Below are 13,741 nucleotides of genomic sequence, written 5' to 3' on the forward strand. Positions count from 1 at the left end.
TGCAAATCTAGAACATGTCAGCTTTAATTAAATTGAATATTAAAACACAATTCATCCAGTTGTCTTGTAATACCTTGTCTGTGGATCAGTAAGCATCACAGGCAAGTGGATCAGAAAGATCAAATAGGTTTTTTTGAATTTACCTGTGAAAACGTAATAAAAGAAAATCTTCATTTGTTTAAAAAAAGTCTGTAAAGGCATTCCATCCTATATCACTGATTACCTTTATAAGCAATACATTATAAGAATGCCGATTTTACAGGGCTGTATCAGCCTCCTAGAAGGCTGAGCTGATCTTTTCCGACCGCTGGACCTCATTTCACTAATGGGAACCCCCAAACCTTTCTGCATCTCTTTCCTATTTAAAAGTAAAGAGCCAAAAGGACCGATGTGAACAGAGAACTAATCAATAGAAAAATTTGCATTCAAGTTTGTTTGATTTGATGAAGCATAGAACTATTTTATTTATTGAAACTGTATTAATGTAATTAAAATAAATGGAAAATGCACTCTTTAATTAATATTTTAAGCTGTCTCTGAAGAAATGTATGCAGCTTGAATTTAGTTATCATTTTTAAACTGCAAGACAGATTAATTAGATTCAAATCTTAGCCAGAATGAAATAATTTTCTTAATAAAGCTAAGAGCTCTAGAATTTACTTGGAAGTAGAAAGTGTCTGGTGTTGATCTTCACAGATGAGCTTAAGAAGATAAGATGTACAACTCAGGGAAGTGCAGTGGTTAAAATACTGCTAAATCCATTTTCAAATTATGGTCCTAGGTGTTGGTTTTCTTTATAAGAAAGGTGTGGTGGTTTCAAGACAGGGGGGCTCTGCCTCTTAATACATGTATTCCTAAAGTTAAGGTAATTTGCAAAAACTTGGATAGGAAGTTAATATTTGGAAAATAGTTTTTGTTCATAGGAGTGAAGGAAATTCAACTTTGATCTTAAGATCCTTGCAGACGGAAAATCTGTGGAAAATCCTCTGCAACATACTTAGATTTGTATTTAAGGAGCGGGGCTCCAGAGGATGTGAGATAAAACTTTTAAACAAAACCAACAAATGAGATTAAATGGTGGTTTAGCTTTATCATACATCCTTTAAAAGAATGAAAATCTATTTCATGCTATACATCGTGCACACAGTTGCAGAAAGAAGTGACTAAATCTAAAATTGCAGACAGAGCTGTAGTCAGAAATCAAGGCAAAAAGGTCAGTGTGGTTTTCAGCACCCAGTTATGAGGACAGATTTTTAGGGAGTCCTGACAAACATTGCTGGTTCTCAGACAAGAGTTTTGTTCTGTGCAAAATGGAAATATGTTTCAGCATCATTCTCATTGAAATGGCAAGATTCAGAATATTTTGCATTTAGGCATAGTTCAAATAGAGCTCTTGAATTTGGATGAATGTTAATGCAAATTTTGGAAATACTGGTATTTTAAATGCACTACAACCAGAGAAACTGCCTCAAAGTAATTTTTACTTTTGATTTCAATTGGTATCCAAGAAAAAGACATGAAACACTCTAGCAATTCTATAGCAAAATGCTGCTAGTATCAGGGATGTTTTGTTTTTCCATTCACAAATGCATTGAATCCTATGAGAAAATGTATTTAGATCACCTAAATGTAAGTTATTCAATTGAAAATGAGATTCTATCAAGTACCAGTAAAGCTATTCACTAGTAATGGCTGAGAGTAACAGTGCTATGAAAATTTTGTTCAGAAGGTTTTGAAGTTTTAAATTCGTAAACTATTGGAAATTATTTCTTCCATCTGGCAGCACATCCTATGTTTTTAATGAATAGCACATTAAATAATCTATGTTTAAATAATTTTTCCCTGTGACGTAACCCTCACAGATATTCGCCATGCCTGCAAAGGTTATGTTTAGCACGTGATAGAAGTAGTGAAAATTACATAAAAAATTTAAAGTATTTTAAATTTCACTACAAATGTCTCAAAATTTCACCGTTAAAAAAAAAATAATGTATTTTAAATTGTATTCTGCTGTGTCTTGACACCTGGACAGTCATTTGCATGTTTAGCACCTGACAGTTCTGAAAAGGTGCAGTATTTGCCCAGGAAATGATGATTAATTTATTTGTAAATAAGAAATACAAACTACAAAGCTAATGGAAGTATTTATCAGTTTCAGACAGTTCATTAGAAGGATCAATATGCAAACACACGTGTCCTTTTAATGAAATCTCTTGGCGGGTTCATTTATCTTTCAACTTAAGTAATACAGGTTAGTGAGCAAATTATGTATGCTATCGCTCTTACCGGAGCAGGATGATATTAGACGGAAAAGAGTGCTATCAGGCTGACAGACTGACAAAGTAATAAGTTCATACCGTGCGCTAAAAATGTAGCTGATTAAATGTTTGGAGAAGCCAAGTTTGTGTTAATCTGTGGGAACGTGAAGGATTTTCCATGAGCAGCAGCCAGGTAGGAGCACGAGGGGTACCTCTTCCCCCTGGAAACCTTGCCAAAACTGGTGTTGGTGTGAACAGCATCTTCCTCAGGGTGACACGGGAGGGGGCAGCGCGGGTGGGGGTGCGGGGGAGCCGGGGGCACAGCCACGGCAGAACGACCCTGCACGGAGGGTGCCGGTGGCACTTTTGGTGCTGTCCTGCAGGTTTAAGTGCAGCGTGGCGCTGGGGCGGGGGAGGAGGGACGCTGGGGGGACACAGGCTGCCCTTGCCCTTCCTTGGCTTCCCGGGCAGGCCCCTGTGCTTGCCAAAGCGCCGGCTGCGGGGGGGTGGGGGGGTGCTGCCGGGGAGCGGGGACCTGCGTGGGTTGGCAGCGGGGCAGCCTCGGGGAGCCCGCCCGCGCCCACCGCGAAGGCGAAGCCCGTCGGGGCCGGCCAGGCTGCAGCGGGCCGAGCCCCCGACGGCTGCCGGCGCGACAGGAGCGGCCCGACCCACCCCATCCCACCCCATCCCGCCGTATCCCACCCCACCCCCGCACGCCGCCCCCTCCGCACCGTCCCGCCGCGGGTGGGGGGGTCCCCTCGGGGCGGGCGGCGCGGGGGGAGCCGCTCCCCCGCCCGGATTTGCGGCTCTCTCGGCTCAGGAGGGTTTTGCCCCGCGTCCGCGCAGGGACTGCCGCCGCCCGAGCCGGGGGAGTCTGGGGCACAGCGGCGGCGGGGGGGCGGCATGGCTGGGGGCTGCGGAGGGAAAGGGGAAGCGGGGTGCGCCCCCCCGGACGGAGGAGGGCCGGCCACCCCAGCCGTAGTGGCGACGGGAAACAATGGGAAGAGAGAAGCGGGAGGGCGCCTCATCGGGGAGGGGGTCCGAAGGAGCCCCCCAAGGCCCTGTCGCCTGCAACCGGTAGTCCCTCCCACCCCCCACCCCCATTCCCGCTAGTTCTGGTCCCGCTCCCGCAGCCGGGGCACCCGTAGGCAGACGCTTCGGGGGTGCCTCCGCTGCGTGTTTGCCGGCGGCATGCTGCAGGCTGCGGGGACGGGGAAGGCTGCGGGGTCCCTCTGGGTTGGAAGAGTCAGTGCTGCCCCGGGCACCTGCGCGGAAAAGCGGCTCTAACGGGGAGCGCGGGGCGGGCAGCGCCGGGCACAGCACGGCGCCGCTCGGCCCCAGCGGCCCCGCACCCGCTCTCGGCAGCCCCCGCCGTGATTTATTTAACCGGGCTCCGCCACTGTCCTATGGCTGGTGGCAGCATGCTGCTTCTGCCTAATTTCGTGTGTTATTTGGAGAATGAGGACGGAAGGGGGAAAAGTTTGTACCTCCGTTGCTGGGCACTGTGTGTGGGGTTTTTTTTTAACAGAGGAAAGTCTTTTCAGGAAGAAACGTTGTGGACTTCTTTGCTGTATTGTCATGTAAATTATCTTAGGCTCTCCTTGTTTGATTTTATTTTTGGCTTGCCGTCATTGTTCCACCCTTCGCTTCCATCTTGCAAGAGTGGCACAAAAAAAAAAAAAGGGGGGGGGGGGAGTAAAAGCAAAAAGATTGGGGGGCGGCGTAAAAAAAAGATCAACAACAACAACAACAACAAAAAAAAACCAAAACAAAAAACAACAACCAACCCCACACACACGCATCCACAACAGAAACCCCAAACAGCTTCTGCAAATGAGTGACACAGCCCGTGTCCATTCACCGCCTCACTCCGGCGAAGGGTTTCTGAACAGCCCAGACCTCCTTAGCCAATTGCTGCCAGCAACATGTGGAGGGGAGGCATCGCTATAGCAACCGGTGGATGGGCCATGTGCGGCAGCCGGCAGGGGCTGCGAGCGGCCCGATATAAGGAGGGCAGCGCCGGGGCGCGCCAGCATCGTCCGCCCGCGCCCCGCGGGGCCGCCCGGGCCGCCCGGACCCGCTTCTCCCCCTGCCGCGCCGGGAGCGGCTGCGGGCTGCCGGGAGCGCCTGTGCCTGCCGCCGCCTTTGTCTCCGCTGAGGAGGGGAGGGGTGGGCGGGGGGGGGGAAGTTTTGGCCCCGGAGGAGGATTGGTAGAGCCCGCCGAGGTGCGCGGAGCCCTCCCGGCAAGGAGCCCGTCCCGGCACGCCGGCTGCAGCGCCATGGCAGCAGGTAAATGCGGCGGGGGGGAGGGGGGGCAGCGCCGTCTGTCGAGGCGGCCTGGCCAAGGCTTGCGTGGAGCCGGGTGCGCGGCGGGCGGCGGAGCGTCGGGCGGGACGCGGGGCAGCTGCAGCCACCGCCCGCCCCGTCGGTCGAGGCCGGGGTCTCCGCGGAGGGAGGGCCGCTTCGCCTCCCCCCGGCCCCGCGGTTCCCGAAGCCCCGGGCGCCCCCGGCCCGGCGGTGCCCCGGGGGTGCCCCTGGGGCCGGAGCCGTCGAACATGCGGCGGGCGGGCGGGGACAGCGGGCCCGGCGGGGGTGAGGACGCACTCTCGCCGGTCCCCTCGGGCCGCTGCCGGGTCGGGGCCCCGAGGCCGGGCCCCCCCCGCGGCGGGTTGCGCGGAGGCGGCCGGCGGAGCCCCAGCCCCGGGCGGCGGCGGCCTCGGAGCGGGACACGTCCTGGTTCCCTGCGAGACGGGGCGGCTGCTCCGCTGACGGGGCCTCCGGCTGTGCCAGCGCGTTACCGAGAGGCGGATCGCGGATCGCTTGCTGGCACTCGGTTTGAAGGGCGCTTTATCTAATCCCTAAATTATGTGCCTTCAGCATCAGCATTAGCTCAGCGCTGGCACTACGGCTTGTGTTTGTCTTGCTTGCTGAAGATACTTGATTAAGCTCGGCTATCGCTGACCGTCCTCTTGGCTCGGGCTCTGACACTGTGGGACTTGGACCTGCCGAGTCCCTCTGTTCATCTGGTTCACTCTGGTTCACAAAGCCTGGGCTGAGGAGGAAACCTGCTTCCCAGTGCTCCCATCCTGCTGCTTTCCCCTAATTGCTCCTGAGTCCTTAGAGCTGGGAACTGAAGTTTCCTCACTGCAGTGCCTCCGCACCCTCTTCTTCTTGCTGCCACCCCAGAGGCGTGCTGCGGGCTCCGGGCAGGACAGGCCGCACTCTTCCAGCTCCGACTCGCCTGCCTCCTCCACAGGCATGGATGTGGCTGTCCGTGCTCCTGAGTTGTGCCTTATCCCTACAATGCCTCAGTGATGCTGTAGGCTCTTGGGCTGTATTCTTCAACTAAGCGCTGACTTAAAAAAATACCCAGATCCTCAGGAAAATCTTGAAGCTCTTTAAATTTCCTCTTTCACAACCTGACTCCTTCCACACCACAAACTTCTTTGGGGTTCTTGGACATTTTGCCATTTCAGCATCACCTTGTAGTGGGATTCAGACTAACAGGTATAATTTCTTGTAACTCTAACCAGAAACTTCACTTCTGTTTGCCTTTAGGAAGCCAGCAGAAAATATCTACCATTTATCAAGGGATCTTTGAACTCGCTGAATTCTTGATTGTATTCAGTCATTGTTCGTGGTATTAATCCTACTAAAAGGTATAGAGACGCTCCAGAGTGCTTTGTGGTGTTGAAGGTTGTGGAAAGATCATTGTACCCCTACAGATGAATAGATCTGTGGCTCTTGCAGTGACCTTTCTCAGTGATTTGAATAAGCTGCAGTTCCCAGAAATCCATCTGCCTTTTGTGTTTGTCGATTTGTCTAATCTTTCCAACCCCTAAAAGAAGCAAAAAGTACCTTCCCATCCGATTTCATCCTCCTGAGTAAAAGCATTACATTGACCTCATTTCAGGTGATGAACTGACATCTGCTGAAAGTGATCCTGGCATCAGGCGAGCTTTCCCGGGGAGGAGGGGGGGAGTCAAGAGGGAGGCAGAGAAAAATCTCATACTAACTCTAAAGATAGTACTTTAAAACGCCAACAAGTAGCCCGGACCATACCCTTTGGGAGTGCAGCGCCGAACGCAAGGAACATTATATGAACTGAAGGTGAACATGCCCAGGCCCTGCTGCCCCAGTCTAACCTGACTGGGAGCACAAAATAGGGGAGGAGAAGCAGGAACCAAAACCAAAGGAGATGCTGTTTTCTCTTCTGTTTGCTTTCGTATTTTACTAAAGGAAAAAATCTTATCTGTAGGTTTCCTGGGGACAGATTAGGGTAGCCAGGCTCCTCCTGATGTGAAGTGTTCCTCTGGTTTTCAATGGTCTATCAAAACTTAACCAGCATAGTGTATCTCAACCTATGTTTCAGATAAACTTACAGAGCGAAATCACTGGAAGTGAATTTAAGTTTAGATTATTTACGCAGGCAGACATACACAGATGTATATATGAATACATATTATATATCTATATATATCTCCATACACACCCACACACATCCCTTTCTTCATGCTTTCTATATTAAGGAAATAATACACATATGTTTTATGGTTTGTTTTAATGTCAGTGGCTGTGATTATTAGCATAGGATCCTCTTAAAAAAAAAAAAGCTAATGAACTAAAACTTATTTTAGTGAAGTTTATTTTTAAGAATAATTATTTTCTTGTAGAATTCTTTTCTTCTGCCTAGGCACTTTTTTCCCTCCTTGAATGGCAGATTTGCAAGTACAATTTCATCTGCACAGAGGAACAATAGCTTTCAGTTGCACAAAGGATTTCTCCCACCCTGAATCCAAACCACAATGCCTCTTGCTCTGATAATAGCTTCTGAAAAGATTTTGTAATGCACAGAATTAATACATGATTATTTCCGCCTCACTTCTCTCATTTATTAGATTCTATAGTGAATTCCAAATTAAAAATAGCACCTCTTGAGTTTTTTAACATTCTAATATTTTGAAACAAATCATATTCTGGAGTTCCTCTTTTTGCCCATGTTTACTAAGAAATCTGCAGTTTTTTATTATTGCTCAGAAACAAAACTGTAATATAAATGTAAAAACCAAGACGTGCAAAAATTGCAAAAAATTATGATGTCTTGTTTTAAAATGAATTGTAGTGTTTTTTCCTTTGCAAACTGGAAGAGAGGTTGGGTGCAGTAACTGGCAAACTGAGTTTTAAATCCAGGAATATCTTTTTACATTTACAAAGCAAAACAAAACCTCAACTTCAGTTAGAGTTTTGTTTCAGCAAGGACCAGAATCAGGCCCTGGGTCCTAAAGGAAATAATAAAGTGTAATTCTACTGAAGCATCTGGAAGGTGAGCTTTTACATGACTGCATGGGGAGCTCCTCTCTGCTCTTACAAAGACTTTCTCCCACACTTGCAGCATAGGTGTGAGAACTTATTTACATGAAAGCATACATTAAATATTTACTGACATTTGCCTGGAATTCGTTTGAAATGTCGGCTGTTCTGCTGCATCATGGGATGACACCGTGGAACGGGACGCTGCTCTGATTAGAACAGTGATTTGTGACTCCAGCGTTATGGCTGCTCTAGTTACTGACTCACTTTTGGGTGTATGTAAAATGTGTTCTGTCGAGGGACCAGGAAAGCCTACATGAGATCAGATCCGAAGCATTTTTTCCTCCCTCTTCAAAAAAACAAACCACCACACCCCCCCCCCCAGAAGCGATGCACTTCAAGCAAACACTGTGGAGTGTTAAGTGGTAGGTGTAACGTTCTTCTCAGACAGGGTAAATCTTTGCCTTCTAGTATTTAAATGCAGGCCAGGCCATTTCGAAGCAAGTAAAGACTGGCTGAGCATCTCCAGAGCCGTCGTATTTAGAGTCACATCCTAAGCCATCCGTTCAGGCATTAGTTGTTTCTCCTTCACTGGGATTCTGTGACAGTACACAATTTTCCAAGGAGAAAATCACTCGGAGGAACGTCAGTATATTCTGTTCTATAAAGTTTAGAAAATGCATAGTTATATGTAGCTGAGTTTAATGTTTAATTACGTGTAATTTATGTGGTCTATTTATTTGTGAAGCTGGGGGTTAGGGGGGGGGGTGCAGGGAAGAGGTGATTTGTTTTTCTTATTATGCAACAGCCATTGTTCCCCTTCCACCCCGGCCCCCACACCCGGCAGCCCCAGCCAGCACAGGGAGAGGTGCTCTGCTTTAAAAGACATCTGACTGTAAATGTCAAATTCATAAATATTTAAACATTTTTCTTTCAATTTCAAGTCAAGTCTGACAGGACGCCTCTAATTAACCCTGGGCTCGGTTTCAGGCTGGGGCCTTACTGCGGGGAGGAATGAGGGGTTTAGGTGAAGTGGGGAAAGCTGTGCTGCTGCTGGAGGGAGCGGGGGAGGGGGGGGAGCTGGTAATTATCTCGTCAGGTTAATTTTTACCCGTTTGTAATGTGGTGTTTGGTCAGACATGAAGCAGGAGGAAAGGGCAGCCGGTGTCTCCAGCTGACCTGGGGGCAGTGGGGCTGTTTCCTGACCACCCCCCGACAAGAGACGCCCGGGGCTGCTGGGCCCCGCTGCCCTCCGCGGCACCGGGGGTGCCCAGCCCGCTGCGCCACGCGGGGCCGGGGCTTCGCCGTCGTCTTTGCTCGGTGCTTTACGCGGGGCGGTGCAGCCGGCAGCAGTCACCGGTGCTGCCCGGGGCGGCCCGCAGCACCGGGTGTCCCCGGAGGCTGGGAGGGGAGAGGGGGAACCCCGCGGGCCCCGACGGCAGCGGCTCCGGTGGTGCTTCCCGCGACGTGGGAGCGAGGGAGAGCGGGGAGAGGGCCCGGCGGCCCCGCGGCAGAGCCCCTCTCCCTTCCCCGGCAGCCGCTCCGACGTGGCGGGCACCGCCGGGCGGCCGCGCAGGCGGAGGGCGGCGGGCAGCGGCCGTGCCCCTCCGGCCCTTCCCGCCCGCGGCGGGGCCGGGGCCGGTTTGCTGCAAGCCTCGCCTGCCTGCAGCCCATCCCTAGGGACCCGGCTACACGGGCTCCCCGCCGAGGGTGCTTACCGAGGTGTAACCGAGGCAGAGCACCCCACGGGGGGGGAGGGGGGTGGGATCCGACCCGTCCCCGTGTATCACCGTCGCGGGGGACATGCAGGGTGTCTCGGCGAGTGCTTTTGTTAAGGGCAGCCAGCTCTGGGGATGGCAGCCCCGGCTTTGTGGGGACAACTGCCTGGCAAAGTTGGAAGCGACATCGACAGTCACTGTAACTACAAGGGGAGAAAGGCCAGCGCGCCTTCTCTCCCCTGTGTTTGCCTGGGGCATTTGACAGCACTTGGCTCCCATCGTTTTCCTGGTTTCTCTCGTGTAGCCCTTTCCCGGCGTGCTTGTGCGGCTCTCACACGGCAGCCGGAGAAGGAAAATGGTTTAGAGCCGTGGTTGCGAAAGCAAGGAACCGAGCGACTCGGGAGCGGTGCCCGAAACTGCCCGCCCACCTCTCCCTTCCCGGCGGCGGTGCCACTGCCCGCACGCGCGGTCCGAGCCTGGGACCGCGGCGGCCCGGGGGGTCCGGAGGGGAGGGGGCGCTTGTCCCTACCTCGCCGATGCGAGGCCGAATACCGCGGCGAGGCGGATTAACGTCCCGGGGCGCAGCACTCGGGGCTGGGGGCGGGGGGGGGGGGGGGGGGGGGGGGGGGGAGAGAGAGGGTCGGCACTTTCGCGGGAGCTGCCTATTTAGATGGAGATTGCGACCTCTGGCCCGGGGGGACGGCGGCCTTTCACGGAGATGCTAATGCGGAGCGCAGCGGCCCTTCACCCCCCGCCCCGGGCCCCCGGGACCGCGGGAGCGGGGCGCAGGCGGCGGCTGCCGTCGGTGCTGCCCCTCCCGGGTTCCCTTCGCAAGCCCCCCCCCTTCCCCCGCCCGGGGCGGGCCGAGGCCGCGCTCCCCCCGGCGCGCCTGGGGCAGGTGCCCGGGTAGGGCTAGGGCTGGGGCGGGGGGGCGGCCCCGGAGCCCCCCGGCGCCGGGGCGGGGGGGATGCAGCCCCGTCCTCCTGGTGGCTGTTGGGATTTGGAGGAGGGGCCGGCCGCCGCCGAGGGGAGGGGAGGGGAGGGGAGGGGAGGGGAGGCGGCGGTCCGGCGGTGGCTGCGCGGGCGCGGAGGCGGGCGCACATGCCTGGCCCCGGCGCCCGCCCCCCGCCACCCGGGGTTTACAAACCCGGCCGCCCTCCTCCGCGCGGCGCATCCAGGCACGAAAATCCGGGAGTTTTATTGAACCTGCGTTTCCATTAACTCAGCCTCAGCCCCGGCTAATCCGCAGCACTGAAGGCAAGGAGGCTAATTAATGACAAGCATTTACAGTCAAGACCAGCGATAATTGCTTTGGTGGCCTTTATGATTACAAGATAAAAATGGACCGGGTCTGACATAAGAGCCACTGTGTACACTGCAAGACAGGAGGAAATTAAGAGCTGGCTAGCTGAATGCGGAGCAGAAAATTACTAATAGAGGAGAGATAATGAATAGGCCGGCTAGGCATTCATGGGGAAAAATCCATTTTGTTACCACGCGAAATTAGGTGGTGGAAAGGAGTTTGCTAATTGTTCTCATCTTGTAGCAACCAGGACTGAGGCAGGGGCGTGCTTTTCAATTCATTTCCCTGGTAATTGTGAAAGGGGGAATGCAGGCCAAATGAGTCTTGCTGCAATTTGCGCGCCTGGTCTTTTCATTTTCATGTTGCGTTTTTAATTGTTGCTAATATAGCTTATAATGAAGCTAATGAGGGGAAATTATTGTACAACTTTTTAGCACATGGAGACAAGTGAAATGCACTAGAAGGATTCTCTCCTATTGCTGCAAAAATAATAGTAATCTGGAGGAGTTTGGAACTATCGGGCTGCTTTTTATCCTTTTACTTCTACAACAGACAAAAGGAAGGACCGCCACCTACTACTACTTCTTCTTCTCCTCCTCTTGGTCGTTCCGTGTTTTATTTTTCACTCCAAGGAAAAAAAAAAAACAAACCACGCTCGGATTTTCCCTTGCTGGCCCTGGACGCGCTGCTGCGGGGGGGCGCGGAGCTGCGGGACGCGCCGCGGTGCTTGCGCGCAGTCAGCGCGCCCGCCTCCGCCTCTCGGTAGTTAAATGCCACCGCCGGGAGGGGAGGGGACGGAGGGGGACATGCCAGCAGCGCTGTCCCTGCCCCTTCGTTTGCCTTCAGCCTTGGCTGAAAGTTAGCGCTGCCGGGTGTTTCCCTCGACGGGGTGCCCCCTCCCCCCCCCCCCCTTTTCCGCGCAGCTCCGCGACCGCGCAACTCAGGCGCTGCCTCTCTCTCCTCCCCTGCAGAAAAGCAACGTCCCGCCGCTCCCGCAGCGCGGGGAAGAGGCAGAGTCCGCCAAATTCCTCCTCCTCACCCTCCTCTCCCTCGCCTGCATCGCCGGCGTCCTGGCGGCATCGGGGGTCGCCTACTGCCTCCGCCACCGTGCCCACCACCGCCTGAAGGAGAAGCTCTCGGCCCTGGGGGGCGACGCCGGCTCCGACGCCCCCGCCGCTTACCAGGTAAGGAGCGATCGTGCCTCTGCCGGGAGCCCGTACCCCCGAGGGGACCCTGCCCGTGCTGGGAGCCGGGGGGGGCGGGTTGTCCCCGCCGCTGCCACCCCCCGCTCGATTCATATTCCCGCGGATTCACTGGACCGGCTTTTTACTGCTGGGTGTTAATCTTGGCTATTCTGGTAGTTGCTGTAAATTCGTGCCTAATTAGAAACATTAAAAAAAAAAAAAAAAAGCGCCCTTGCCATTGAAATTCTCTGAAAAATAACATTAATATCCATAATCTGTCACCCTTGCCACTATTAATAATGAAAAATCTTTAACATTTATGAGGAATGGATTGCACGGTTATCTGAAGATGTCTCTCTTTTTGAGTAATCGACTTCTTCGGGGTCTGATATGAAAAGAGCCTTTGACCCGATCTGTTGCCACCTTCTGCCATTATTCAGATAAAATGAAATCTAATGCTGATAGATGGGGAGGTAAACCAGGGCTGGTTCTGGGAGAACAATGGTAGCAGATGTGTACCCAGCGATACGGGAGGACTACGCTCAGATTTCCTGAAATAAATCAGAAACCTCGGGCTTTCTCTTTCAGTTTCTGAAGTGTTGGGTGGAGAGACACTCTGCATCTTCCTGAAGTTTGTTTTAGATCGTGGCACTTATTTCTTGGTGTGTTGGCGGTGCGGTATGCATGTGTTATGGTCATATACCACACAGCCCTGGTCTGCTATCCCAAAATATTTGGAGTGTGACCAGGAAAAAGAATTCGAGAATATGTAAACATGGTTGCTGTAGTATCCGGTTCTGCTGTGCGCCCATAGGGTCTCCCTAATGGCACTCTTCGGTCAGGTTTTATTTTACCTTCTTGTTCTGCTGAGGATCAGACATTATGGCCTTTCTGTATTGTGGCGCTGAGACAGAGTCAAATTGGCAGCTGGAAGTCATGCAGGAATAAACTCAGATTTCCTCACAAAGTTTGGGTCTGTCTGTACCTCTTACGTGTTAAAGATGTAATGTATTAAGTATGTCTCCACAGGCAGGGTCCAGGGAGATTTGAGTAGAGAATGATAAATACGAATCTTTCTGTAACGGTTAGTATGTTCAGGGATGGTTTTGGTTTTCAGCTTAAATGGAATGTTTACTTAAAAAAATTACTTTACATCCTTAAATTTAATTACTACCAAAGTAAGAGAGTTGAGAGCAAGAGCATTTCCAGTGCAAGAAAGGAGTGTCCTCCAGGGCAAAGTGTGAACAAACCAGCAGTTTGTCAGATCAGTTTTGCTGGCCAAAGAGACTGTGGCCGTAAATATTTTTGTTTGGTTTTAATAGGGAACTTGCTGTTGGCTTGTTTAAACCACAGAAGTGATAGGTAGTCTTCCTCTTCCGTTAAACGTGCATAGAAGAATTCTTAATTTAAAAAAATAGAAGCCCTTCAGGTTCCAAAATCACACTTGAAACTGAATTTGTGATAATTAACAGGACAATCTTCCTACTGACAGCTCTAATTAATAGTATCTGTAATTAAAATCATGCCCTTCCAGCAGGAAAATTGTTTGAATTTCTTGGAGTGACCTTTTTTGCCGTTTCTCCTGGGAGTATAGTGGTTGATATTGATTTTATAATGAGCTCTGGTTTGTTTAATAAGAATCTGTAATCCAGGCACTAAATGAAATGTATGCTTCATTTCTTCGTCCCAGATTTATATATATTTCAAAATCTTCTTAGTTAGATCCCAGAGTGACATTTTCTGTTTAAAAACAATGACGCTTCGAGGATGCTGCGCAGTTTTGCAATAGCAAGACTGTATTTGTATTCTTTGTTCCTGACCTTTGGGCCCAGTCCTAACCACCTGACTTCTTAAACATTTCCATTGGTTTTTCAGGGGAACTGTAGTCATGAGTGGGAGGAAAAATTTTTTTCCTTAAATACAAAGGTTTCTAAGGGCTTGGCTTTCCTCCCGTGGAAGTAAATGGGA

General features: G+C 51.5%; 1 protein-coding gene across 1 annotated transcript in view; it reads left to right on the forward strand.

The window, feature by feature from the left end:
* Positions 1 to 13,741, forward strand: part of PTPRN2 (protein tyrosine phosphatase receptor type N2) — a 663,741-nt gene that overhangs the window by 544,271 nt on the left and 105,729 nt on the right. The window contains exon 13 of the mRNA XM_055804928.1: positions 11,561 to 11,773. Coding sequence (XP_055660903.1) covers positions 11,561 to 11,773 — 213 coding nt within the window. The remainder of the gene's footprint in view (positions 1 to 11,560; positions 11,774 to 13,741) is intronic.

The sequence above is a fragment of the Falco peregrinus genome, chromosome 5 (assembly GCF_023634155.1).
Source record: "Falco peregrinus isolate bFalPer1 chromosome 5, bFalPer1.pri, whole genome shotgun sequence".
Classification (NCBI taxonomy): Eukaryota; Metazoa; Chordata; class Aves; order Falconiformes; family Falconidae; genus Falco; species Falco peregrinus.